Source organism: Cryptosporidium ubiquitum (genome assembly GCF_001865345.1).
Source record: "Cryptosporidium ubiquitum isolate 39726 chromosome Unknown contig_11, whole genome shotgun sequence".
Classification (NCBI taxonomy): domain Eukaryota; phylum Apicomplexa; class Conoidasida; order Eucoccidiorida; family Cryptosporidiidae; genus Cryptosporidium; species Cryptosporidium ubiquitum.
The window spans coordinates 644,655-671,089 of NW_021639812.1; the positions used below are offsets into that span (position 1 = coordinate 644,655).

Genomic DNA, 26,435 nt, shown 5'->3' on the forward strand with positions numbered 1-26,435 from the left:
AATCCTTTTCTTGTTATATTTTACTATGGTCAGGGCCTAATTCAAATTGTAGAAACCACCCAAGCTATCTTTGGGGTTTCTCCAGTAAATTCTAGTGTTTATCAATTTATAGTTTAGTATTACCTAGTATTAATTCAATACTAAAATAAATTATTTAAAAGATCACTATTTAATTTAGAATAAAAAATGAAGCTATCAGAAGGTGCATACAAGGCCAAATTGGCTGATATGATTGGTAACTATAATGATGTAATTAAAGTACTTACTGAATCTTCAGACTTTAAAGATAATTCTCTCATATTGTTATTAGCAGGATCCCTGAGAAATAGAGTTACTTCAATTCGAAGTTCTCTTAAGTCTATTAAGAGCCAAGAAGAAAAACTGAAAAAAAAAGAGAGCCTGGATAATGAATTTTTACAAGTCATTGAAAATATTAAAAAAGAATTTGAGGAGTCAATCCTGTTAGAAAGTGAAGATGTTCTACATATTATTGATGATAACTTGTTAATGTATTCAGGGGAAGGCACTAAAGCGTTTTGTATTAAACTTAAGGGGGATCTAATGAGATATAGAGCTGAAATCCTTAAAGATGAGGAGAAGAAACAATGCATTAAACAGGCAGTTGAATTATATGAAGATGCTCTCCAACGTGAAAGATCAATTTTGAAAAACTACCCATCAGATCCTCTGTATTTAGCAACAATCCTCAATTATGCTATTCTAAAGTATGAATTGTTGGATAATCCAGAAGGAGCTATGAAATTTACAAACAGAGCTATCCAGGCAGCAGAGAACTCTAGATCAGAATCTGAACCTTTTTCTGAAAATACAGAAAAACTTATTAAAATCTTAAAAGATAATGTATCTCAGTGGGAACAAGGATCTAGCGGTCTATTAACTAGTGCGTTCTTCTAAACATCTTTAGTACTAATTAGGCCTCTAAGTATTTCATTAATATTAATGGTTTGTAAATCTTGATTCTCGGAAACTCCTACCATCTAAGTCGAATTATTTAATATTAAGATATATCTGAGAATTACCCTTTATGCTTACCTTTATAATTTCCGAAATCTCATGAACCTGAGGTAAGTTATCAATTAAATCTACCTGGCCTTGAATAAGCCCAAGGAAATCTCCAATCTAATAATGCAATTAAAAGGTCATTTACTAAAGAACTGATAATTTATTTTTACTTACTGCTTCATGTTCATCAATATTAATAAACAAACAAACCACATCTTTGGTGGTATCAGTTATACCAAATGTCTTTAATGACGTTGAAATCTAAATTAAGCATTAACCATAATTACTCAAATTACTAAAGAATTAAGTTTTCAAACTTACATTTGTTGAGGGAGACATATTATATATGACTTCTGTTTCAAAGGTTCTAGTCTTTGTCTTACTTTGAAACTTCCTTTTTAATAAACACGTTGAGACAGAAATTAAAATGTGTTCCAAGCTATATATCTGAAATATTAAACATTTCAAGAATTGTATTAGTAACTTTGAAACTAAGATATATCTGAATATTAACCCACCATTTTTGCATTCATTACTACGATTGATTGATTAGATTGATCTTTAATCAATTCTACCAATTTTGGATGATTCTTTTTCATAAGGATTTTAAGTAGCTCTTCAGAATTTTGAATGTCTCGAACTAAACAAATGGAAACAAACTCTCCCTTGAGGGAGTCACCAAGAGTAAACCTTTGGAGCTTTTTTTGAATAGAAACCATCTTTAATATTTATTTCTTATATAAGATTCGTATTAAAATACACAATATTGATTAGTTAACCCAAAATTAAATGTATTCAGGTCTCATCCAACTATAATCAAATATTCAAAACTCCCTAATACACACACACAGTTTAATGCTAAGCTGTTTTCCAATGGTTTTTATTATTACTTTACTTTTTTCTTTTATTAGATTCAGCTTGCTATTAACATGGTACTTCTTCTTGTCATCATTTAATTAGTTATATTATTCCCACAAAAACCCCAGCCCCGCCAAAGTGTAGACACAGACGGCCGCTGAATTTTAAAGTAGCCGGGGCACGTGTTAAATTGTCTCAATGGTTTAATTGAGACAAAAAATAAAAAATAAATAGGCGTCAAATAAAAGAAGAAATAAACAAATAGAAAAATAATAGTTTTTGACTTAAGTAGTGTCAAAACATTAATTTTGAAAAAGCAATTAAAAAAAAAGACCGCAAGGCTGGAATAAAACAAGGAAATAAATAATTCTTTAGGTTAATTTTTTCAGAGTTCTAACTAGGAAGAAATTTGTCAAAGATGGCTAAATTAATGAAACAAGGTCGCGTGGTTGTATTGCTTAATGGTCGTTATGCAGGAAAGAAGGCCATTGTTGTAAATACTTTTGAATCAGGAACAAAGGACCGTCCATTCCCATTTGTCTTAGTAGCAGGTGTTGAGAAGGCTCCATTAAAAGTGCATAAAAGATTATCCAAGGAAAAGCTTAAGAAGAAGTCTACAATTAAGCCATTTTTAAAGTCAATCAATATGAATCATGTGATGCCAACCCGTTATGTGGTTTCTGACTTGGACGTTAAGCCACTTCTTCAGGGTATTGATATGCAAGAAGCAGATGGCAAGAAACAGGCCTTGAGAGCTCTTCATCTCGTTTTCAATGACAAGCTCATCAACATTCAATCTGAGAAGGGTAAAGCACCAAAGGATTTGATCTTCTTAAGAAAGCCTTTGAGATTCTAAACTCTTTATAGACTAAGTCATTTTAATGATTATTTTTGAAGGATATAAATCGGTGTTTTCTTAACTAAGTTTATTTGTTTGTTGTATATTACCGTTGTTTTTTTCGTTCAGAGCTATATTTTGGAGACCTTTTCCAACATCCAGCATTTGACAAATTGCCATTATGCTTGGAAGCTCAAGCGAAACTTGAAAGTAGTGTAACTTCATTCTTATATCAACTACTGTACTCATTAAACGCAGAAACGTTGTAGGTTCACTGCTTAGGACTGCAAATATATATAATTACATTTGTCCTGAAATTTAATTTATTATTTAGATGTGTTTTGTTATTGCAAATCAACTTGCAACCATCCAAATTAGGTATTTTCCATATTCGAATTATATGTAATAAGAAAGTTCCCGCCAAGGTAACTATAATGGTTTAACTATTTGAGGCGCCAAACTAATAACCCACATTTTAAAGAAATACAGAAATTAATTTTTAATTAATAGGAACAAGGTTTGGGAATAATCCTTTGGAGATTATTTATCGAGATAGAAATCCGATTGAGAATTAAGTGTATAGGTTTTTGAGTAAGCTTGCTCAAGAAATTATGGAAGTAGTCAATTCTGCAGTAACAATAATCAGTGATCCCGAAAAATGTAGAACTTGGGTATCCCAACATAAATCTTCAGTAAAAGCTTATATTTCTTTGGCTATATTCTGTGTGATTGTATTCTTTTTTCTTTCTGATGGAGACTTTTCATTTCTTTTGACTCTGTCATCTTTAACTTCAGCCTTTAGCTTCGCAATGGTTTGCCTCAAGATTGAGATCACAAAATCTTGTGCAGGAGTGTCTCTTAGAATGATGGAAGCATATGTGATTTTAATTTTTGCAAGATTATGTTCTATTATTCCATTCGAAGGATATCTACCCTATGACAGGAGTGGAGATTGGCTTTACCAGACTCTTGAAGCAAGTTGTATGATTATAGCAGGCACTATTGTATACTTATGTAGATACAGATACAAAGAGACATATGACCCAAATTCGGATGAATTTAATAGTATGTATTTGATCATCCCTGCATTTATTATGGCATTAGTCTTTCATCCATCTCTAAATTCATGGATGCCTGCAGATATTGCATGGACTTTTGCTCTTTATCTTGAAAGTGTTGTCGTCCTTCCTCAACTCTTCATGTTTCAGAAAGAACGCAAGGTCGTTCCTTTTACTAGTCACTTCCTTGCTATGCAGGCTGTAAGTAAAATATTAGCCTTTATCTTTTGGATTTCTTCCTACACTGAACTTAATGATCCATCTAAGGTTCTCAAGAAACATGTTGGATACTGGGTTATTATAATGCAGATTGTGCAACTTGCACTTATGGGAGATTTTGTTTATCACTATGCTAGATGTATAACAAGAGGTGTTCCAGTTCAGTTTATTTTAATGGAAAATGTTTGATCCCAATTGTTTTTAATCTTTTTTTGTTGGCTTTCTACCCATCTAATTATCCTAGTCTCTAACATATAAAACTAGTTCCTTTGGAGAAATACATATATATATTGGAGCAATTCACTCTGGGATTCACCTTCCCTTCAGTCAATTTTATCTATTAACACAAATAATCAACAATTAATAATAGTATTTCTCAATACTCTACTAGTAACAGTAGGTCATTCAATTTTCTACTAATTTATTAAATTATTAATTTTGTCTAATTTGTTTTTATTTTATAAGAGTTGGCCCCTGTTCCCTTATGTTTTTCTCAAACTTAGTAATTTACGGGAATTACTAAAATTCTAATCAAATTTTTAGGCATTGTATCCCACTTATGTCCTTAAACTAATTTATCTAAAATTAATTCCGTATTCTGTCTCTATACACTGTAGTCAATTGCTCTCATTTTTTTTTTTAATTACTTGCATGCAAATAATATATCTAAACATGGCGCCAAAGTAGTTGGTATATAATATCCATTTTGCGAGCATGCTTGAGATTAAAAGGAAAAAGGGAGAAATATTACAAAATTCCAATTTTGTAAAAAATTACAAATAAATTCGTAAAATTTAATAAAATAGAAACTAAAGAGAAATTTTGTCTTATTAATCGCAAAAAAAAAGAAAATGACCATCTGTCAGGAAAGAGCAAAAGAATTAGCAGAAAATGCAAGAAAGATCGCAAGCCCAGGAAAAGGAATTTTAGCAGCAGATGAATCCACTGGCACAATTAAGAAAAGATTTGATCAAGTTGGAGTTGAAAACACTGAGACAAACAGAGCAGCTTACAGAGAATTACTCTTTAAGACTGAAGGCTTAGACCAATTCATCTCAGGAGTAATCATGTATGAGGAAACTCTTTTCCAAACTACAGCAAGCGGTGAAAAAATGACTGATTTATTGAAGAAGCAGGGAATCTTGCCAGGAATCAAGGTCGATATGGGATTAACCACTTTACCACTTTCGGATGGTGAAACTTCCACTACAGGTTTGGATGGATTAGGAGCTAGATGCAAAAAATACTACGATGCTGGAGCCCGTTTTGCAAAGTGGAGAGCAGTACTGGTCATCGATCAGTCTAAGGGAAAGCCAAGTTGTCTTTCAGTTTCTGAGACTGCTCATACCTTGGCTAGATATGCTGCAATTTGTCAAGAAAACGGTTTAGTTCCAATTGTAGAGCCAGAAATATTAACTGATGGAGCGCATGATATCGAAGTTTGTGCCAAAGTCACAGAAAGAGTATTGGCTGAGGTAGTTAAGGCCCTTCACCTCCACCATGTATTACTAGAAGGCTCTCTACTAAAGCCAAATATGGTTACCCCAGGTTCTGATTGCCCAAAAAGAGCCTCATCTCAAGAAGTTGCTTTTTATACCGTTAGAACATTAAAAAGAACTATCCCACCGGCAATGGCAGGAGTCATGTTCCTTTCAGGTGGACAATCTGAAGAGGAGGCATCACTCAACTTATGTGAAATGAACAAGATCAAGGACTGCCCCTTATTCTTGTCATTCTCATATGGACGTGCCCTACAAGCTTCAGTTTTGAAAGCATGGAAGGGAAATCCATCCAACATTCCAGCTGCCCAAAAGGCTCTCTTAGATAGAGCCAAGGCTAACTCTGAGGCTCAATTGGGAATCTATAAAGGAGGTGTAGGAGGTTCTGCTGCTTCTGAGGGGTTATTTGTAAAGTCTTATGTATACTAGATGTATTTTCATTTAGTCATTTAGGTTGATAAACGTTACTCGTTACTATCTTTAATCTTATTACTACATCTAATTAAGAATGCTATTAATATATATATGTGACAGTCAAATTCCTTTCTAGTAAAGGCATAAGTGGCCACAGCCAGAAGGACAAATTGAGTTTGAAAGAAACCACTCTTGAATATGTTTTGGATGCCCTCCATGTCTACAACAAGGGCATCCAACCCAGAGCCCCAAAACTGGTTCGCTACATATCACACAGATATTTTTACTTGAATTACACTTTAAGCAGGAATGAAGATCTGATCTAGGCTGAAAGTTTTTAGCTAATAGAATTTTCTCCGAATTTATTTGCTTGTTACAATAAGATGTCGATTCGTTTGAAGAATCCTGATCGTTTGGCTGTATAATGCTTCCACAATAAAAGTTTGATTCTGATATATTTTCCCTGCCTAAATTTCTTATTTCCTTTATTTGACTAGACTTAATAACCTGGGCAGAAAGGCAGAAAAGTCCAAGTTTCCTAAGGAGAATTACGAGGTTCAAAGTCCATTTTACCTGCATCAAAAGGTAGGCCTTTAATACTGGTGATTCAGGAGGTGTTATACAAGGTAACAAGTTATTTACAATTAAAAGGCAAATAACAACATTGTTCATGTTAGACTGGACACTTAGCTCATTCAAAATAGAATCAAAAACTTCTTTTTGGGAACCTTTTCTTTGAATAATATGCCTGTATTTTTGTTCCTGAAGTATCCTTACACCAAAGACTTCGAGAAAAAATTCAAAGACGCATTCTATTTTTTCTTCCAAGCTCAGGTTCTTTAAGCTATTTCCATTAAATAGAAGACTACTTGGATCGTCTCCTCTTCCTGAGGAAACATAAACTACTCCACTTAATTCAGAAATGCTCTTGTTTTTATATACTAGAATACGAGGTCCCCATTTATTTTTCCATTTATAAACCTTCTTGGAACCCAAACTAGAAAAAATAGAACTCCAACTTGGAGCCAATCCAAAGATCCCAAGTTTGTGAATGACCTTCATCCAGTCAGATTTCCTATTAGTGAGCTCGTGAATGTGTATTCTCCTTTCCAGCTCACACCTAGGGTCCAATATTGATGCCAAATCTCCAGGAAACTGTACTAAGCCAATATCTGGAAGAAAACCTGTTACTGAATAAAGAGAGTACTTAAATAACTCATTTCTTTCACTGCAAAACTTGAATATCGAGTCTGAATTATCCATGAGATCTTTTACCTTACATTTGAACTCGGCATTTTGTTTTTTCTGTTCTAAGTTTAAACTAGAGTTGAAGTTTGAGTTTGAGTTGGAAGCATTTGTATCTGGAAAAGCATTATTAGAGTCTTGTCCAGAAACCAAATTATTGTAATTATCATAGTTTTTATTAACGGTCCTCCTAAAGAATTCATGTGATATGTTGAAAACAACTCTTTGGGAAACTTCCATGGAATTGTAGAAATTTGGAATATACAAACATGAAGATGTTTTAATTCTTCTGTATGGTTTAGTTGCATCCTCCCATACTGAAAGAATAAGCCTTTTATCAGCCCCACAACTCATAATAGCGTCAGACTCAAGCCAATCAAAATCTCTAACTACATCAGAGTGTTTAGAAAATCTTTGAATAGGTCTAATAGGGTCTAGAAGATCATAAACATAGATATTAGAATCAATAGCTGAACAACAAAATGCAATTTGTGAAGGAAAACCCGGTCTCCACCTTGCCTTTCCTACAACAAACTGAGACTTAATGTTTGTGACAGATGTAATTCCATCCATTTTACGTATATCCCATATTTGGACCCCATTTCTACAACCAGTTGAGAACACATTATTATCATGTGGATTCCATCGAACACAACTAAGGCCTTTTGATAGAGTCTGAATCCTACTGCACTGAGAGATCTTTGCTCTAAAATCCAAGTGAGAAATAGTACCGTCATCATAAGCCAGGAGAAGTTCATTATTGGACCATAATCCATCTGATCCAAGATTCCTAGATTGCATATCTCTAACTGGAGAAGAAGTTGCAGAAGCCGACCAAATTGGAGTACAGAGTTCTTCTGAAGAATTAATATTAACCCCAGAGCACTCTCTAAGTGCTTCTCCGTCTACTAGTTTAATTTCCCCATCTTGAAAGCCTAAAGTAAACATGTTAGAGGAATCACCTAACCATTCCAAACAGCAACCTGCAACATTATGAGACCTAAATCTCGATGACATTTGCCAGTGTCTACCTTTGAGACCCACATAAATATTTGCAGAACCACTTAAAGTCAAACCTAGAAGAGTGTGAGAGCTTCTAGACCAACCAATATCTACCAAATTAGTTCTAGAAATATTGTAAAAGCTTGAAATGCGGTCAAAATCTACAGTACTCAGTTGCAAAAGAGATCTCCCACCAACTGCAACCCGATTTAACATTGGCTCCAAGTTACTCATTCCTGAATCATTTTCTCCTTCTTCCTGAAACTCTCCATCAAGTCTTTGACTCAAAATCTCTGAAGATTTTGACCAATGGCAAATTGAAAGACAGTTTGGGATTGCAGAGAGTTGTTTAATACAGCGAACTGCATGGTCACTATTAGTTCCTCCTTGATCATATTCCATTAATTTTTTCTGTTGGCATCTTCCGAAGCTATTTTCCTATTTATTCCTCACTTTTCCCTTTTAAAGTCAATTTTTATATAATTTTATATTTTCCCGCCATATTTTGAAGTATCCTCACTTTTTTTTAATGTGGCCACTATAACATATATAGAAAATTTATACAGAAATTTCTCTATATGGCAAAATCACGGAAATATTTTATTTCATAGGTTTTAAAGGAAACTTTTCGATTTCTTAAGGTAAGCCCATACTACTGAGAGCTAGCTTCTTTTTATATCTATCCTCAGTAGTTTTTTGTGGCGTCCATTCCTTTTCCTCCCCTTCCCACTCTGGAAATCACAGAATAGCTTGGTGTGAAGAATATTCTTCAAGCTTGATACGAATTTCCTATAATGACAGTTTCTAATAATTAATCCCAAATTTTTTGAATTGGTGGATTTAGAAATTTACTCTACCTAATAATTTACCATTTTTAATGCTCGTTTATTTTTTTTTCTATAATTAAACAGCTGAGGGAACATACCGTTACTATTATTAGTCCTAACAGTTTCTACAATTTGCATGCATTTGTTCTTTTACATAAAACTTCAGTTTATTTTTAATATTTACCATTAACAAAAATAGTGCCGGCAAAATAATTAGTAGATAATTAATAAAACTAATTTACACACATTGAAATATGTCATACTATAATTGAATTTTCACCAGAATTGAAAGAATATAAGTAAATCCAGAGAATTCAATTTAATGAGTTCAGAAATTCTTTCTGTTAAAAATGGAAAGTCTGCCATTGTAAGTTAACTCTAATTTCCAACTACCATACTTAATTGAGAAATGTAATTTAATTGAACATTTAAAACCTTTACTATCCAATTCAAACAAACTTGAAATATGGTATTAAAGATTAACTCTGAAGCAATTGGACATAAAATTAGTTCTCTTGAAGATCAATATTATAGTTTAAAAAGGCACCATGAATCCCGTTTAAAGGTAAGTATGAGCATCCTTCTACGACTATTGATCATATAATCTATACTATTTAAATTTCAGGACTTAAATTTAGAAATTAAAGAGCTTTCAAAACTCATAAGCAAAGAACAAAATAATCTTCAAGAAATTAAGTCCAGAAAAGAAAGCCAGCTTAGGGATCTTGAGTTAAGGATATCAAATCAAATTCTAGAGTTACGGGAAATTAGAAATGAATCTGATACTGTAATTGAAAACAAAATTAAGGAACACATCCACAGAATGGAAACTTTAGAATTCAACAAATCATCAGAAATTGATATTCACAGAGAAGATCAGTTTGAGGAAATCTCAAAGTCATTAAATGATTTAACACAAAAAGTTGAATGCTTAAGAAAGAAAAGGTTAGTTAAGAATGAAAATTACTTAATAATTTACCCTATTTCTGAACTCTCTTAATAGAAAGAGTATATTAACATGCTTTATAGAAGAGTTAACAAATGGTAAGTTTACAGACATTAACATAAAGGTGGTATGTGGAGAGCTAAAGAGTGAAACAAAAGATAAATCTCCTCTTTATTTCAACACTATTTAACCATTGTCCATTTGAATGAATTTACTGATTTGATTCTCACAAAGAGTCGGAGAATATAACTAAATCGGTTCAGGAAGAGTCTAGTAGAAGGGAAAACTCTGTTAAAAACATGAAGCAGTAAGTTAAAAAGTATGCTAAATTACGAACGTAACAATTAAAATGTCTTTTAATCTATGTTTTCCTACTGGAAAGATTATTAAATGATACAATGAGTCACTTTCAAACGGAAATGGCAGCCTCCAGGATAAATAGAATAGAAATGGATAGGCAAATCCTTGAACAATTAGAGGTTGCTTGTCAGAATACCGAGAATAAGTTAGCTAGGATGATTAGCTCGAATGAAAACCAGAATAAAAGTAACTAAATCATTTCTACCAAGTCTATTATCCTTCTCTTTTCCACTTTTTCTTATTGTGCAGAGTCGATAATGTTAACAAAGGTTGGCTTCAATGAAGCTCCTCCAACTAAGAACCCATCAATATCAGTACATTTGATTAATTCATTGCAATTATCAGGAGTGACAGATCCTCCGTAGATTATCCTTAAGCTGGAAGATACCTGGGAATTGTACATCTTTGAAACATATTCTCTAATGAATGCATGAGCCTCTTGAGCTTGTTCAGGTGTTGCTACTACTCCTGTTCCTATAGCCCATATTGGTTCGTAAGCTATGACCAAGTTTGATAAATCAGTAACATCTTTTAAAGCCTCCACTAACTGTTTTTGAATTACGTCATTTGTCTTTCCCGTCTCTCTCTCGCTTAAAGACTCACCAATACAAAGAACAATCTTCAAACCATTCTCCAAACCCCTCTTTACCTTAGTATTTACAACCTGATCAGTCTCTGAATAATACTGTCTTCTTTCTGAATGACCTACTAAAGAACAATCGACTCCCATATCTTTTAACATCTCGCAAGAAATCTCTCCTGTGAATGCTCCATTTCCAGTACATGAGATGTTCTGTGACCCAACCTTGAATACTCCTGCATGGTTATTACCAAAAAGTTCTTGAACCAATGAAATATGCAAAGCTGATGGGAATATATAGACCTCTGAATTACTTGACTTTACCTTTTTAAAAGCCTCAATCAAAGTCTCTAGTGATTCTTTTGTGCCGTTACACTTAAAGTTCCCACCCACAAAATACTTTCTTGACATTTTATCTTGTTATATTCTGAATACTTGGCCAAAATTATATAGTTATAAGCTCTAGTGTCTGCTAAATTTGATATTCAAAAATTATTGTTTACAAATCTTGCCTTTAACCTATTATCTGCCCAATTTAATTCCTAAACATTCACATTTATTCTCCCTCAACCAGAAATTTCAATTTCTCTTATATTTTTGTACTGGTCTCGAGCCCACATAATATCTTTAAATAGGCGCCATTTTTAGATCTCTCATTTTAATATATTTTGACCAAAAAATTAAGCATAAAAAAATGTTGGCTTAAATACCGCCATATTTTATCATTTAGATTTTCAGCTTTCTAAAAAATTGATTTGTAGCTAACGTTAAGAACTCTAAAATGAACAGAGGAGTCCACCGTCTAATTCCTATTTTTATTTCATTTATCTTTAATCATATAGATATATCCTACTCAAGCTGTCTGTGTATAAGAAGGTAAATTCAGAAAAACTATCTTTATAAACTCTTGGCCAACGTTTGAATAAGCCAACCCACTTTCACTTCTCGCTACTCCAATCTCTTTGTTTTTGCCCCACTGTTATCATAGCTTTACTAGTTACCTTTCCCTCTAACTTAAACAGATCTTAATCTCAATTTCTACTTGTCTACACAAAACTCACTCTCAAAATATCTACTTAAGTTCAAAAATAACTATTTTATCATGTTGTTTTCCATTAAATAAATTTAACACCAATTCTGTTTTGCAAAATTCATTTCAACTCCATCAAAAAATCTGAGAGTCCTTAGGCGCCAACTTTCTTTATTGGCATTAATATGCAAAGCATATTAAAAGGCAAGAAGGAAATTTAGTTTAAGATAAAATGAAAGATTTTTGTCTGGAGAAGCCACTACTTGAAGGAGGTGGGTCTAAGGTATTTATAAGTACGGAAAGTGTTCAGAAGAGGCTAATCTATGCGATTATCTTTTGTATAATCTTCGCAGTAATAGAGGTTGTTGTTGGTATATTATCAAATTCCCTAGCATTAATATCAGATGCATCTCACCTTATTTCTGACATATGTAGTTACCTCATTTCTTTATTTGGTATTTATCTGTCCAAAAGAAAGGCAACTGAAACGATGTCATTTGGCTACAATAGGGCTGAAATAATTGGAGCTTTGCTAAGCATTCTACTGATATGGATGATGACAATTATGCTTGTTTATGAAGCCATTCAGAGAATGTTGTACCCTGTAAGTGTTGATGGCTTTTCTATGTTTGTTACTGCTATCTTTGGCACTTTGTCTAATTTATTCATTAGCTTTGTCTTATCCGTTCACAACCATGGAATGGGATCTATTGGAGCTGATTGTGGACACCAACACAGTCATTGTAAAGAATATGTGCATGAGCATGAGTATGAATATAGACATCAATGCAAACAGGCTCACCTCCAAAATGAATTTCATAACAAAGATCAACAATTTGAGGCTCGAGAACAGATTGGAGGAATTAACAACGCTACTTTGTTGGGATCTCAACAAAGAAACCAAATGAAAACTAAAGATATAGATGATGAAGTAGATCATTACACTAATTTAATGCAATCTCCTGTTCTAAAAAGAGTAAACTCTTCTACTAAAAAAGAATGCATAGGTTTTCAAAATGACTACTCTCACCTAGAGAATCATAATCATTATCCTAACAAACACTCCTCTGATGAAGAAAGCTTAGCACTAAGATCTGCTTATATCCATGTGATAGGGGATATCTTGCAGAACATTGGAGTTATGATTGCTGGGTTACTTATTTGGTACAAACCAACATGGACTATTGCTGACCCTCTATGTACCATTTTATTCTCATTCTTCGTCCTTGCAACAACATTCAGAATCTTAAAAGATTCTACTAATGTCCTAATGGAAGGAACTCCAGTAGGAATTGATTGTTTATCAATTCAAAAAGACTTCCTCAAACTCTCTTCAGTACTTGAAGTACACGATCTGCATGTTTGGTCCCTTTCTGTTGGAATTCCTGCATTATCTTGTCACATCGTAGTAGCCTCAGAAGAAAGTGCCAGAGTTACTTTAAGGTATGCAACAGATCTTTGTCAGAAAAAGTATGGGATATTTCATACTACTATTCAAATTGACTATTCTTCAAATAAGGTTACATGTGGAACAATACATCATCAAAAATGTCTTATTGTTTCCAATCACCAAAATAAATATGAAGATCTGGAAGTAATTCCTCGAATTGATTATTCTGCCTAAATCAAAATTAATATAACAAAACGGTGATAACCAAAATAAAGGTTAACTAAAAATACAATTAACTTTTATAAAGTAGTACTCAAAGAATTATTAAATTAGTATTATAGTAAACATTCTATAGACTATTAGAATTCTGCTCTCTGTAAACTCGTTCTGCTAATTGAGATAGAGTTACACATTTGAACTTTCTGGATAATTCTGGAAGCATTAGTTTTAGAACTTCAATATTAGCTGATCTGAAACTATTGGAAGGAATGTGTAAGCAAACAATAGAACCTGGAGAAGAGTTACTGGTACAAAACTGAGCAAGAAATTGTGGGAATCCTTGAAATGAGACATCATTTGGGTATACATCACACATTACAACATTGTAACCTCTAGATACAACCAGTTCGTATTGTTGTTTAGTAAGTCTCCCAAAGGGTGGTCTGAACCATTTATATTTTCTACACTGCTCCTCTTGAGCCACATTATTATGATTTATCTCTGGATTATTGTTTGATATTTGTTGATCTTCTTGTAAAATTGTAGAAGAGGATGTAACCATTGATGAATAAGAGGAGGAAAAAGAAGATAAGGAAGGTGACAAAGATACTTCTGGAGTAGTCATCTGACTATCTGAAGAAGTTCTTCTATTGTTCATGTGCATTGGAGGAATAATAAATGAATTACTGGAAATGTGTTCTGGACAGTATTTACTAATTAAATATTCGCATTCTAATAAATGTTTAGTGAAAGTTGAAATAGGAAGTTTATTAGTAGGAATATCTTTTGCCAAGTGGTTCCCCAGTTCATGCCCTTCAGATATACACCTTTTTAAAAAGTGGTCAGCATTCTTAATATATTTTGCATTCCTTTCTGTTACAAAAAAAGTGCATTTAATGTTGTATTCTCCAAGTAAAGTAAGAATATTCTCGTTAGTTTCTGGGTCTAGGCCAGGTACATCGTCAATTGTAAGAGCTATAACAGGTAAGTTAGTTTCAAACCACCAAATAGCATCCATCAAATAAGTACCAAAACTATTCATCATTGATCTTGAGATAAAAGACGACCTTCCAAAACGTAGAAAGCTACGAATAGCCCATCTTGTACCAGATTTATTCAAAGTCTCCCAAGCAGTCTTACTGAACATATTTCCTGTCTTGCTTTTACTGTTCGAAATTGTGTTCATTATATATAATTGTGAATTTCTTCGATTTAACATTTCTTGAGGGTCTAAATAGACATTTAAAAAAATTAGGAATATATGTATAAATTCAAAGGGAAATCAATCTTCCCACAATCAGGAGTAATAATCTTATCCCGATTTTTTCCACAACTTACCTATTTCATCATCTTCTAATCCACTAACTAAACTATTAATTGCAACATTTCCAAAGGTATCCTTTTCAGCTAGTTCCGAGTCTTCCGACAAATCAGATTGACAGCTGTTTCCATCGGTCATCAAGAGCCTTAAAATGTTTAATTTCTTCTTCTTTCTTTTTTTCCCCATTTTTTTTATTACTCTTATTTTAATGTTTTTTCCAAATACTCGTTACCCAGATTAACCGCGCAAATTTGCGCGCTCAGTTTTTTGATGACATTAAGAGATATTTATTTATTGAAATAAGAAAAAAAGATTTCAAAGGAACTAGGGAAAGAAAAAAAGGAAAAAAAGAAGGAGTATTTCAAGGCTTTTTCAGTTAAATGAGTGCAAATTGCTAATTTCAGATTTGGAGCTGATACTTTGAGTTCCGTAATTTGAAGTGAAACTCAAAGAAATGAAAAATAAATCCAAATTAAAAGCCGATGCTGAGACTGAGGCTAATGTTGATATTAATGTAAAGACTAAAGGAGTGAAAGCTAATAAGTTTAGATTTGAAAGCTACATTGATCGAATTTCTGCGATTGAGCTAAAGGTTGGAGAAGATGAGGTTTGGAACTTTGGTTCGGATAATGTTGAGGAAGATAAATGGTATTCTGAGGATAAATTTGGAGATAATACATTGATCAGTTCTGAATCTGAACTGGAAAATTCGGAAATTTCTTTTGAACAACAAGTAAAAGATCAGCTTTCCAGGACTGCTTTTGGGGATAGTTTGAAATATTGGGAAGGAACTGTTAGATATTCAGAATTTGTGGAATTAGTTAGAATTTTGAAACCATATAGACACTCCCTGGTTCACATCATTCAGTACTTGGATTTTATAATTAAAGAACTTACTCAAAGAATAAATGAATGCGAATATCCTGAAACTGCTGAAGCTATTTCTTTCCTGATTGGAGCATTGGCTAAAGACACACGTTTAGAGCTTTTGCCAATGCTTCCAAGTATATTTGAGGCTTTATCTGTTCGTCTAGAAACTCCACTCGATGAGGTATCTATAACAGGCCAAGGAGGCGTTGGACTTTATAATGAAAAAGTCATACAATCTGTTTTTTCTTGCACAAGTACCATATTCTTTTATCTTTCAAAATATATTATGAATGACCTTACCAATTATTTGCATATTTACAAAAGATGGATATATCATAATAGTTCTATTATTAGACATTTTTCCTCTGAATCTATTGCATATGCTCTCAAAAAAAGCAAAGACCAGGAAATTGTTAAATCCTTAGATATGATCTTTCTATTTTCATTCAATGAGTATAATCACAGTACCTCAAAAATTGATCTTTTAAATAAATGGCTTTCTGAAGTGATTGTTAATGTTATATTCTCAATTAATGGTTATATCTCAACCCAAGGCGAACTTGTACTCAGATATTTATTCAGACATCTTGGATTTGGACTCCAAATAGAGCCTAAATACTTATTTAATCAAACCATATCCAATCAACACGATCAAAGTATTATCTCAAATTTTCTAACTTCTATTCATCATGGACAAAATATTGGAAATCATAATTTTGAGAGTTCTTGTAATTTAGAATTCAGAAATTCTTTTCCTTCTCTTAAACTCATTCTAAATGATATTCTAGATCACATTAATAATCATATTACAGATACCAGTAATGTAGAAAGTTTTCAAGAAATTCTGAGTACCCTATTATCTATTTATTTGGAAATTTTTGACTCTTTTTCTATAGCTTCCTCTGAAACTAAGTCAGTTTCTATTATACAATTTGAAACACTTAACTTAATTACATCTATCAAAATGATAACAAATACTTGCCATTATAAGGTCAATAAAGCAACTATTAACTCTGAATCTTCTGCTTATAAAAAGAAAATCTTCAGATTTAACTTTTCTATTATAATCCTGCAGTTTATATTAGCTACTATAAAAAATGGAATGTTTAAAAAGTTATATATAGAAATTATTCAGATCCAAGATGAGTCTTTTGAACTCCTGTCTCATCTTATTCTTGCTTATATGGACTTAATCTCGAAAATTTCTATGGATTCAATAATTATTCGTGATATGAATTATATTCATAAATTGGCTTATCCTGACTTTAAAATGTCCCAAAATCATTCTTTCACTAAAACTCTTTTATCTACTTTGTCTTCTAATTTTGGAAATATTATAGAGGAGGCATCTTCAGATTCCCAACCTTGGAGTTGGTTAAAGACAATTTTTGAAATCTCTGTCAATACTAAACAAATACAAACTAGATCAGATCTAATTATTTTGATCATGGATTCACTTTTAAGTATTCTTCCTATATTTAATCATAATTATAATCAAGTTGATCATTTCTTCAAGATTGTTTTAGAATACCAAAAAGTTCTCCTTGAAGATTCAATCAAATCCGATATTCCTGACTATAAGCTAAGTAACCGTATATTAGCAAATATCTATAAGTTTATTAACCAAGAAAAATCTCTGGATATTAAAAGTTTATATTTAAATAATCCATCTTTATCCATTCTGATACTTAAAAACTGCAAGTTTCTCCTAAATTACCATAATTTACAGTTATCTGAACTATATATAATACTGGAATTATTAAGTTATATTTGCTTAGAAAACTATTTTAGTTTTAATTCAGATTTAGATTCTAACTTTGTTCAAGATCTCAAGTCCTACTTGCTTAAGTTGTATAATAAGCTTTTTAAGTCCAGATTAAATGATTACACAAGTCTTCTAGATATCTTTGAAAATCTCGAGTGGATCAAAGTATTCAGATTATTTTGTTTAGTCTTTTCTAAATTTAAAATGGATCAAGTTTCCTTGAAAAATATGACATCCAAAATCAAACTCTGGATGAATTATAATGAAACATCATCCTCATATTTAAAGATCCTTAAAGATTCTCTATATAATATTTCTACTATCCCACTAGAATACAATTCTGAGATGATTTCAATCATGGATATTCTTCTTAATTCTACTTTAGAAGAATCTCAACCATCTTATGATTTACAAAATCCAGAGCTCATTAGTGACTTAGAGATCATTTCACTAAACTGGATAATTAATCCTCTTTATGAAGTCAGAAAGAAAACTACCATTTTTTTGTTTAAGTTCTTTTCTAAACAGAAATCTACTACTGGTATTTCTGATCTGCTTCAATTAGTTAAAATGATCATGAATTTAGAGGATTCTGAAGCTAATATTGAAAATGAAAGAACCAAAATTAGGCAAATCCAACAGATTTCTGACTTTATACAGTTAAAACTAGAGACTAAATCATTTGAATCTGATGAATTTCTAATCAAATTAGCAATTAAAAGTGTAATTTCACAACTCTATCTTAAACTCAGTTTAATTTGGAAACCTTGTACTGATATTCTTACAAAACTAGTTAACTCTGTACAAGAAAATGAATGTGATAAAAATTCACAATCTGAATTTCTATTAAAGATCATTCTTTCTACTACATTTAATCAAATCTACTGTAATACATATTTAATGGAAGGAGAATCCAAAACTCATGATTTGGGATTACCACATACAGATGAGTTTACCCTTATTGAGTGGTATTGTAAACTTTTAACTCAAATCAAATTCTCAGATTCTGATAAATATCCAGATTTTGTATACTTTCAGGCACAGTTATTATATTGGATGTTACAGATTTCATTTGAGTTACAAGGAAACCAAGACCAATTTATTTTGATTAAAGAGGAAGATACTATTAAGCAATTCTGCACTGATATTGGAGCCAATATTTTAGATTTATCATCTAAAAAAGGTCAAATCCAAAAAATCAATAACTTTATTAATGTATTGGAATCAATTTTATCTTATCAAAAAGTTACTATTCAAAAACCTCCTATTATAGACTTTCTTTTGGATAAGTTCTTAGTTGAATGTATTCCAAGTCTTTTATACATTAATCATATTGAGCTTCAGATGTCCTTAATTAATTTAATATGTAATTATGGAAAAGATTCTGAAACTTTAATTAAATACAAGTCTATGTTTCAAGGTTTGATTTCAGGTTCCTCAGAAGACGGGCAAATTCAAAGTTTGAGAAGTAATCTTCTAACATTTTCTTTATTACCAGAAAATGAAAATATAATTAGAAGAGAAGATAGAATTAAGGTAATTCCCATAGTAATCAGAGTGCTTTTATCTAAGCTTGGAAAAGATAAGGAAGGATCTAAAAAATCTAATAACATTGTAAGAGCATCAAAAAAGGGAAATAAAGCCTTATCTTCTTCTAATAAAAGGAAAGTCATTATTTCCTATCTTTCTGAACTTCCAAAAGAAGAAATGAGTTTACTTATTTCTGTTATTATTGATCCACTTGTTAATGTTAATGTTTCTTTAGACAATTCTTCTGATTTGAAACAGGAAGATTATCTTCAAATAGATCATCTAAAGGACTCAGATATCATGGATATTTTAAAGAGATTCTCCTTATTTATTAAAACTCCTCAAATTGAGTTAAAAGGTTACTATAAATCTACTTTACTAAATTCTATTATTAGACAAGATAATATAAAACAAATATCCAAATTCTGGACATGGAATCAATCTAATTCTAATCAACAAAAAGTTTCTAAAGATTTTGGATTTGTATATAATACTAATATATTCCCTTTAACTACAGAAAAACAAGATGTTTTATATTCCAGAAAAATTAAAATATCAATTAAAAATATCAATATATATAATTCTCAGTATAAAGTTGTTTTGAGGTTTTTATCTTATTTGGATCATTTACTTAACTTTATGTCTCATACTATTAAGGACCATATTCATATAATTTTAATTATTCTTACAAACATTTTATATTTAAATCATAATGTTATGATAAAAGCAAATCATTTATTATATGAAGAAACTAACAATTTAAAAACTGATCAATTTTATCCTAACTTTGAAGAAGATGAAGAAAAAGATCTTATTATTAATTCTTCTTCTCTGGATCAAAAAGAAGAATCACAAAGAAAAATTGCTTTAAATAGAGTTAGGATGACCTGTAAACAGATATTTCTTTCAATTTCAAACATATTAAGTAATTATTCAGAATTTTCAAGTTATTTAAAATACTTAATTTCTCCAATCTCTCCTATTTTATTGTCAAGCTTTGAGATCAATTTAAGAGCTTCTTCAAATCTTCATATATCTTCAATTATGAATTTTATGATTAATTTATCTAAAGAAGAAACTCTTTTAGATTTCTATTCTTGCCTTTTTCCTCAAGTATTACTTAATTTTGGTATTTTTATATCAGAAAAGAATATTTTATCTGGTATTTCTAATGGTATTACAGGAAAAGGAAAAAGATTTAATTCAGGTTCTGAGTTTATTATTTCTAATATAATAGATATGTACTTAAATATTCTATTTGGAGGACAGGAAAGATTTTACTTGTTTCAGGAAATATTAAAGAAAAACAATTTAATATTAAGTAACTTTAATAACAACACCAATTTAGTAATCATGGATTTTTCTCAACAAGACAAAAATACTATTACTATATCTGAATCTAATTATATATTTATTTCTAAGAAAGGATTAGAATTAATATCTGAATGTATTCCAAATATTATAGATTCTCTTCAAAAAGTAATGTTAACTAGGAATTCAAAGAAAACAAGTAATAGATTAGAGATTATTACTTTTAAAGAGTTAATTCTTCTTAAAATAATGGCATTAATTGAAATTAATACAAAGACATGTAAAATAGAGAATATAATGAATAAAAATCAGAAAGACATTATAAATGAGGATTTAAGTATTATCAAGATCATACTATTACTTTTACTTTCTACAATGAATAAAGTTCATTCAAAAAATGAGAGGGTATCTAATAATAATTTAAGTATTTTTAACTTAATTTCAAATATGTTAAGGATTTTGAATTTAAAAATAAATTTAAAGAAAGATTTACTGGATGAGATTGAAGATAGATATTGTAAGAATAAGTTAATAGAAAGGATTGGTTCTTTAATAACATTAAGGAATGAAGATTTAATAAAGGAGGAAAGTTTGTTTAAGAATTCATTTTTGATTTTAATTTCAGATATAATGAGTTATTTACTTTTAAAAACTCCACATTTAAAGCTTAGAAGCACGATTTCTGAGATCCTTTTATTTTCTGAGTTATCTTTATTAGGAAAAGGGGCTTATTATAATTTAATTTTGGATTCTATAGAAGATGATTATAATAATTATATAAGTAGAAAAGGTAAAAAAGAGGGAGAAGAATTTGGTTTTCAAGGATTTAGCATGAAGACAATAATTTTGAAACATAAAGAAGTGATTGATCAAAGTGAAGATCTTAGTAGTAACTTGAATATTATAATTCCTATGGCTATTTATGGGTTAAATAAGCCAGTAAATAAGAGAGTTTTGGATTCATCAGTAGATATTGATTTACAGATAGATATATTAAAGGACTTGGAGGATATTTTGGAATTGGATAATAGTATAAGAATTTTAAATAAAGATCTAAGGCTTTTATACCCTTTGATATCGCAACAATTATACTTAATTGGAGGAAATGAGGGTGGTGATTTTTCAATTTCAAGTTTGAGTTGTAGATTTATTAAAAAATTGATCTTATCTTGGTGTAATATAATAAAGATGACTTTTGAGTATCCAGAAATCAAAATAGATGAGGAGAAAGATTTAATGATTAGATACATTTTGAAGATATTTTTAAACCTTGTAGTGCCTTATGAAGAGGATATAGTAAGATTTTCTCAAGATCTAATAGTGAGAAGGAATATTTTACAATTGGTTGATGTAATGATTGAGAACTTTACTCCATTTTTGGATATATTCAGCTCTAGAATGAATATTTCAAGAGATCTTTTAATAGAAAAGTTTCATTTGAGTTTATTCCCAATAATAAGCTATAACACCACTGAAGATAACGAAAAAGTAAGACTACTAGAAGAGTTAACACATATACAGAAACATAGAAGAGCAAGGTCTCTGAATTTCTTTGCAAGGTTTTCAAGATTTTCTTTTGAGAAGTTTAGAAAGAGTGTAGATCATTTTGAAGATGAGATTTTTTATTTGGGTAAATATAAAATTGAAATTCCTATTAGCTTTTACACTGTTAAGATACTTGGGGTTCCTTTAGCTTTAGATGCACTACTCCAAAAGGGTTCAGGGAAAGAAACTTATAGTTTAAGCTTAGGAGACAATTCTTTGAGGTCTATTGAAGCTTTTACTATCTTTTTTGATTGGAGATACTGTATTGATCTTACTGGGTATTTAATAAAGCTCTTAAGACTGCTTCCTCAGAGAAAGAATTACATTATTAAGGCAATATGTTCTTTACTGAATTCATTTGACTTCCAAATTAACGAACTAGTTACCTCAAATATTCTTGATATTAATGACTTACAAAAGGCTTCTCTTAATGAAAATTTGGAGCAGGAACAGGACGATGGCTGTAGCTATGACCAGAATAAGATCCAAAACCAAGACCAAACTTTGAATGAGGTACAATTCCAACATAAAGATCAAGATCCAGTAAGAAATCTAGAAGAACAACTAAATGAGATGCAGACAAGCATCAAACAGAAACTGTTGCCTCTTTTAAGGTCCATAATGATTGACAGAAGCTACAAAATAGATTCTAAGAATGACCAAAGCCATATAATTAGTGCAGAGCTTAGCCATAAGGGTGGGGTATCAAAGTCCTCGTCTCAACAGTATGGAATCATTAGATCAGATATCGTTTTAATTATTATTCGAGTACTAAGATGCCTACCTTCAAAGCAATTCCATTCAGAGCTCCCAAGACTACTTTCTCAGCTTATCATGGCCCTCAAATCAAAAGATAGGGAAATCAGACGTAGTTCTAGATCATCCTTAAAGTCTATCAGTCAAACTTTAGGAATTCAGTATCTACCTTGGATATTTACTCAAATGTCTAGTATACTAACAACAGGGTACCAAATTCCTGTTTTAATCTTTACTGTACACTCAATACTTCATGAAATTACAATTTCTATATCTAATTTAAACAAATCTGAAAGAAATCATATATTATTTGATGATTGTATACAAATTATAGGGAATATGATTATTGAAGAACTTAATAGAATTGCAGATCCTGACAGAAGAACAACATCATTAGATACTATTGATACTCCAATGACTGGGTCTGTTGATGAAGGGAAATATGTAAGATCTCCTCAAATTATTAGGATATTATCAAAACATGTTTCTTTTCAAGGAGCTGAAAAATTATTTGAATTTTTAGAAGATTTATTAAATGGAAAACTAGGAGATAGAGGAGAAGCTAGTATTATTTCAGATTCTTTTAGCCAAAAATACTTATATTGGTTGAAAAATCTTCATTTTCAATTTTGTATTGGATTTATTAATAATGAAAACTTTGGACAAAATACTAAGCTTAAATTCTCTATATATAATTTGGCTAAAGGAGTAGTTTTGGACAAAAATATGTTAAAAAATGATATTCGTATCTTAATTTCTTCTTTAAATAAAAAGATCTTAAGATTATTTCAAGATCCTCTTAACTTATTAGATTCTTTCAAAACTGGAACTCCTTCTCAATCTCTTTTACCAATTAACAAAAAACCTCAAATTGATATTATGGAAAGAAAGGAAAGATATTATAAAGTACAACCTGGAGCATCTACTGGAAGAGGTACCCATCAAGTCATTAAACGCCAAAAAGGCTTTGAAACTAAAGTTAAGTCAGTAGTATTAAGCAGTTCTTGTTTATATTTATTGAACCAACTGCTTAAAGTTGTTAATAATCTTAATTTACCAGAATTGGTATCTGATGATGGAAATGAAGAATATCTCCCTATTAATCTCCTTCTTGATCATCTTTTACCTTTAGTGGTTATCAACTTTGCTAGTGAATCTACTGAACTAACCTCATCTTCTTGTAAGTGTCTAATTAGAGCATTATTTATTGAATCTATGGAATCTGCTAGAAATCTTGGTATTTTAGAAATTGACCATTTGGGATCATTAATCTCAAAAACTGCTCTAAAAATTATGGAAAGATCTGGAGTTAACTCTATCAACACTTCAAATGGTATGTCTGAGCTTATTTCATCATCTATGAAACTTTTTGTTGCCTTATTAATTAGACCAAAGTCTATTGGATGGTTTAATCAATTATTTTTTGGACATGGTTTAAAGAAAACTACTATGTTTTATACTAATGTATTAAAACAACTCCATATTACAATTAATGATAACAGGCTTAGAATTACATCTCTTCAGCTTCTCAGACAAATTATATTATATGGAAAAAATCAGGTAACTGTTTCTAGTGATTCTTTGGGATCTCTTTATTCTTTAGTAGATTCTATTCTTCCATTAATTGTTCAATATAGTAGTATGGAACCAAAGATTGTAGCTTTGGGATGCAATATATATGTTGATCTTTTATTATATTATCCAATGTCAGAAAAATCACAAAGACAAAGAATTTCAGTCTTACTTGAGAACTTACCAGAGTATCCTACATCAGAAGGAAGACAAGCATTACTTACAGCAATTCATACTTTAATTACTCGTTTCCCTATCAAACTTGTTATGGAATCTTATAATATTATGTTTCTTACTGGTCTTACATTAGCTTTATCTACTGAGACAGAAAGTAAACCAAGATCTATGATTCAAAATATAGTTTTTGATATTTTGTCTATGTACAAAAATGACAATCAAGCCAGAGTTAATTTAATTAATCTAATATTTAAAGCTCTTGGTACTCTTGGAAATAACTTAAATATTAAATGTGGTTTAGTTATTTTGATTGAATTCATTATAGAATTTTTCATTTCTAAAAGAGAAGTTATTTCAATCAAAGAAATTGTAGATATTGAGAATTTGGTATTTTCTGAGTTGGGTCAACTTATCTCAATCTTTTCAAATATTGATCTGGAAAATCAATATAAAGACGGAATAAATAAAGGTACCGATCATATAGATAGTAACTCAGATTCTGTAATATATAGATTGGAATATGAGACTATTAATTTGATCAATTTCTTTATAAATGGAGAATTTCAAGTATTTCAAACTATTAACTTGGCTTGGTTTACAAAAGAGAAACTTGAGAATAGGAAGATCTGGTCTCAGCTTTGGAATATTTTGATTATAGATAAAAATAATAAAAGAGGATTAGAAAGTGGACATCTTTGGGTTAAATCTTCAGTTTTTAGATTAGTGACTAATTTGTTAAAGCAATGTTTGGTTGGAGTTGTTAAACCTTCAAATAAACATGAAAAATTGTTTCTTTTGGATTTTACTCTGAATCCAAAAATCATGACTAATTTATTTAATAGAGTAATTCCTATACAGTTTAACTCTCTTTTGGAAATAGCTCCATGGTTAGTACCTAAAGTTTTGGCCTGTGTTCAACATTTAATTCTTTTATCTAATTTTCTAAAGGAGGATTGGAGTCCTCCAAAAAAGCTTTCTGAGATTGAGAAAGAAGAAGAATTATTAGGAGATAATGAACAAGATTTACTGAATTCTAAATTAACATCCTCTCTATACAATATTGAGCCAAAAAAAGGATTTAAAAAGATTAAGATTTCAAAAGAGAATGAGGTAAATGATGAGGATTGGCTCATTATAGATAAAGGTGAAAAATCAGGAGAAGATGATGAAAATGATTCTGATAGTTATACATTTTCATCATCTTCAAAAACTTCAAAATCTGTCATTTTCACAGAAAATGATCATGTTGAAGATGATTTAGATGACTTCCTTATAAGTCAAATCCCAGAAGCTGATATTAAAGAAGATAAGGAAGATAAAAGTTATAACTATAAAAACCAAGACAATAATAGTATTTTAAAGGAAGATGATTTAGACCAAGATTCAATTTTGAAAAACTCAAAATTAATCATAGATAAGAATTCAACTATTAGAAATGAGGCTTATTGGTGGGTAATAGATAGGATTGCTTGTTGCAATAGATTTTATTCTACCAGACCAGGAAGTTTTAGAGTAAGGTTACTTTTAAGCTTAAGATCTCTTTACGATATAATTGGATTTTTGCCAATTATAATAAGAGATACTGGATGTAATTTAGAAGATCCTAAGATACAAAGTTCTTTAAAACATGCAATTAGAGCTCTTTATCAGAGTTCTACTATGGTTAAGAAACAAGATTTCACAGAAAAAGGATTCCATATTTACAATATTACCAATTTTGATTGGGTTGAAAATATTCAGAAATTGAGTGTATATCAGATTATTACTCAAACTTGTATATTTGGTCAAAGAACAGTAGAAAGATGGGACAAAGTTTTTAATGATATAGGAAAGTCAAATATTCTTTTAGGTTGTCTTTCAGAAGCTAGAAAGAATGTAATTTCAAATAGAATAGAAAGAAAGACTAAATTAAAATTAGATAGAGTAATAAATCCAGAGATAGCTTTTAAGAGAAAGAAAGCAATGAGGGAAAGAACTAAAAAAAATAGGAAAAGAAAGTTAAAGATAAAAATTGAGAATAGAAAGCTAAACAAGCTATAGATAGCTAAATATGACTATGATATATATTAGAGATAAGTAA

At 30.8% G+C, this 26,435-nt stretch overlaps 11 protein-coding genes across 11 annotated transcripts; 7 read left to right on the forward strand and 4 right to left on the reverse strand.

Annotated features, from left to right (window-relative positions):
• Positions 1–186: 186 nt before the first annotated feature.
• On the forward strand, positions 187–915 carry cubi_00292 (uncharacterized protein; the record flags this gene model as incomplete). Its single annotated transcript, XM_029017306.1, has 1 exon — positions 187–915. The coding sequence occupies one exon, from the start codon at positions 187–189 to the stop codon at positions 913–915; it is 729 nt and encodes a 242-aa protein (XP_028875885.1).
• A 93-nt stretch (positions 916–1,008) lies between these two features.
• On the reverse strand, positions 1,009–1,742 carry cubi_00293 (uncharacterized protein; the record flags this gene model as incomplete). The annotated part of the gene is made up of 4 exons (XM_029017307.1): positions 1,009–1,140; positions 1,198–1,284; positions 1,345–1,470; positions 1,542–1,742. 4 exons carry the CDS (start codon positions 1,740–1,742, stop codon positions 1,009–1,011), a joined length of 546 nt encoding a protein of 181 aa, XP_028875886.1.
• A 569-nt stretch (positions 1,743–2,311) lies between these two features.
• cubi_00294 (60s ribosomal protein L27) lies at positions 2,312–2,737 on the forward strand (the record flags this gene model as incomplete). The annotated part of the gene is made up of 1 exon (XM_029017308.1): positions 2,312–2,737. One exon carries the CDS (start codon positions 2,312–2,314, stop codon positions 2,735–2,737), a length of 426 nt encoding a protein of 141 aa, XP_028875887.1.
• A 593-nt stretch (positions 2,738–3,330) lies between these two features.
• On the forward strand, positions 3,331–4,185 carry cubi_00295 (ER lumen protein retaining receptor 1; the record flags this gene model as incomplete). Its single annotated transcript, XM_029017309.1, has 1 exon — positions 3,331–4,185. The coding sequence occupies one exon, from the start codon at positions 3,331–3,333 to the stop codon at positions 4,183–4,185; it is 855 nt and encodes a 284-aa protein (XP_028875888.1).
• A 662-nt stretch (positions 4,186–4,847) lies between these two features.
• cubi_00296 (fructose-bisphosphate aldolase) lies at positions 4,848–5,924 on the forward strand (the record flags this gene model as incomplete). The annotated part of the gene is made up of 1 exon (XM_029017310.1): positions 4,848–5,924. The coding sequence occupies one exon, from the start codon at positions 4,848–4,850 to the stop codon at positions 5,922–5,924; it is 1,077 nt and encodes a 358-aa protein (XP_028875889.1).
• Positions 5,925–6,041: 117 nt separating this feature from the next.
• On the reverse strand, positions 6,042–8,558 carry cubi_00297 (uncharacterized protein; the record flags this gene model as incomplete). The annotated part of the gene is made up of 1 exon (XM_029017311.1): positions 6,042–8,558. One exon carries the CDS (start codon positions 8,556–8,558, stop codon positions 6,042–6,044), a length of 2,517 nt encoding a protein of 838 aa, XP_028875890.1.
• Positions 8,559–9,449: 891 nt separating this feature from the next.
• cubi_00298 (uncharacterized protein) lies at positions 9,450–9,983 on the forward strand (the record flags this gene model as incomplete). The annotated part of the gene is made up of 2 exons (XM_029017312.1): positions 9,450–9,548; positions 9,609–9,983. The coding sequence occupies 2 exons, from the start codon at positions 9,450–9,452 to the stop codon at positions 9,981–9,983; spliced, it is 474 nt and encodes a 157-aa protein (XP_028875891.1).
• Positions 9,984–10,527: 544 nt separating this feature from the next.
• Positions 10,528–11,280, reverse strand: cubi_00299 (triose-phosphate isomerase; the record flags this gene model as incomplete). The annotated part of the gene is made up of 1 exon (XM_029017313.1): positions 10,528–11,280. The coding sequence occupies one exon, from the start codon at positions 11,278–11,280 to the stop codon at positions 10,528–10,530; it is 753 nt and encodes a 250-aa protein (XP_028875892.1).
• Positions 11,281–12,131: 851 nt separating this feature from the next.
• cubi_00300 (zinc transporter) lies at positions 12,132–13,523 on the forward strand (the record flags this gene model as incomplete). The annotated part of the gene is made up of 1 exon (XM_029017314.1): positions 12,132–13,523. One exon carries the CDS (start codon positions 12,132–12,134, stop codon positions 13,521–13,523), a length of 1,392 nt encoding a protein of 463 aa, XP_028875893.1.
• A 115-nt stretch (positions 13,524–13,638) lies between these two features.
• On the reverse strand, positions 13,639–14,967 carry cubi_00301 (oligosaccharide deacetylase domain-containing protein; the record flags this gene model as incomplete). The annotated part of the gene is made up of 2 exons (XM_029017315.1): positions 13,639–14,738; positions 14,847–14,967. The coding sequence occupies 2 exons, from the start codon at positions 14,965–14,967 to the stop codon at positions 13,639–13,641; spliced, it is 1,221 nt and encodes a 406-aa protein (XP_028875894.1).
• Positions 14,968–15,283: 316 nt separating this feature from the next.
• cubi_00302 (uncharacterized protein) lies at positions 15,284–26,395 on the forward strand (the record flags this gene model as incomplete). Its single annotated transcript, XM_029017316.1, has 1 exon — positions 15,284–26,395. One exon carries the CDS (start codon positions 15,284–15,286, stop codon positions 26,393–26,395), a length of 11,112 nt encoding a protein of 3,703 aa, XP_028875895.1.
• Positions 26,396–26,435: the final 40 nt, after the last annotated feature.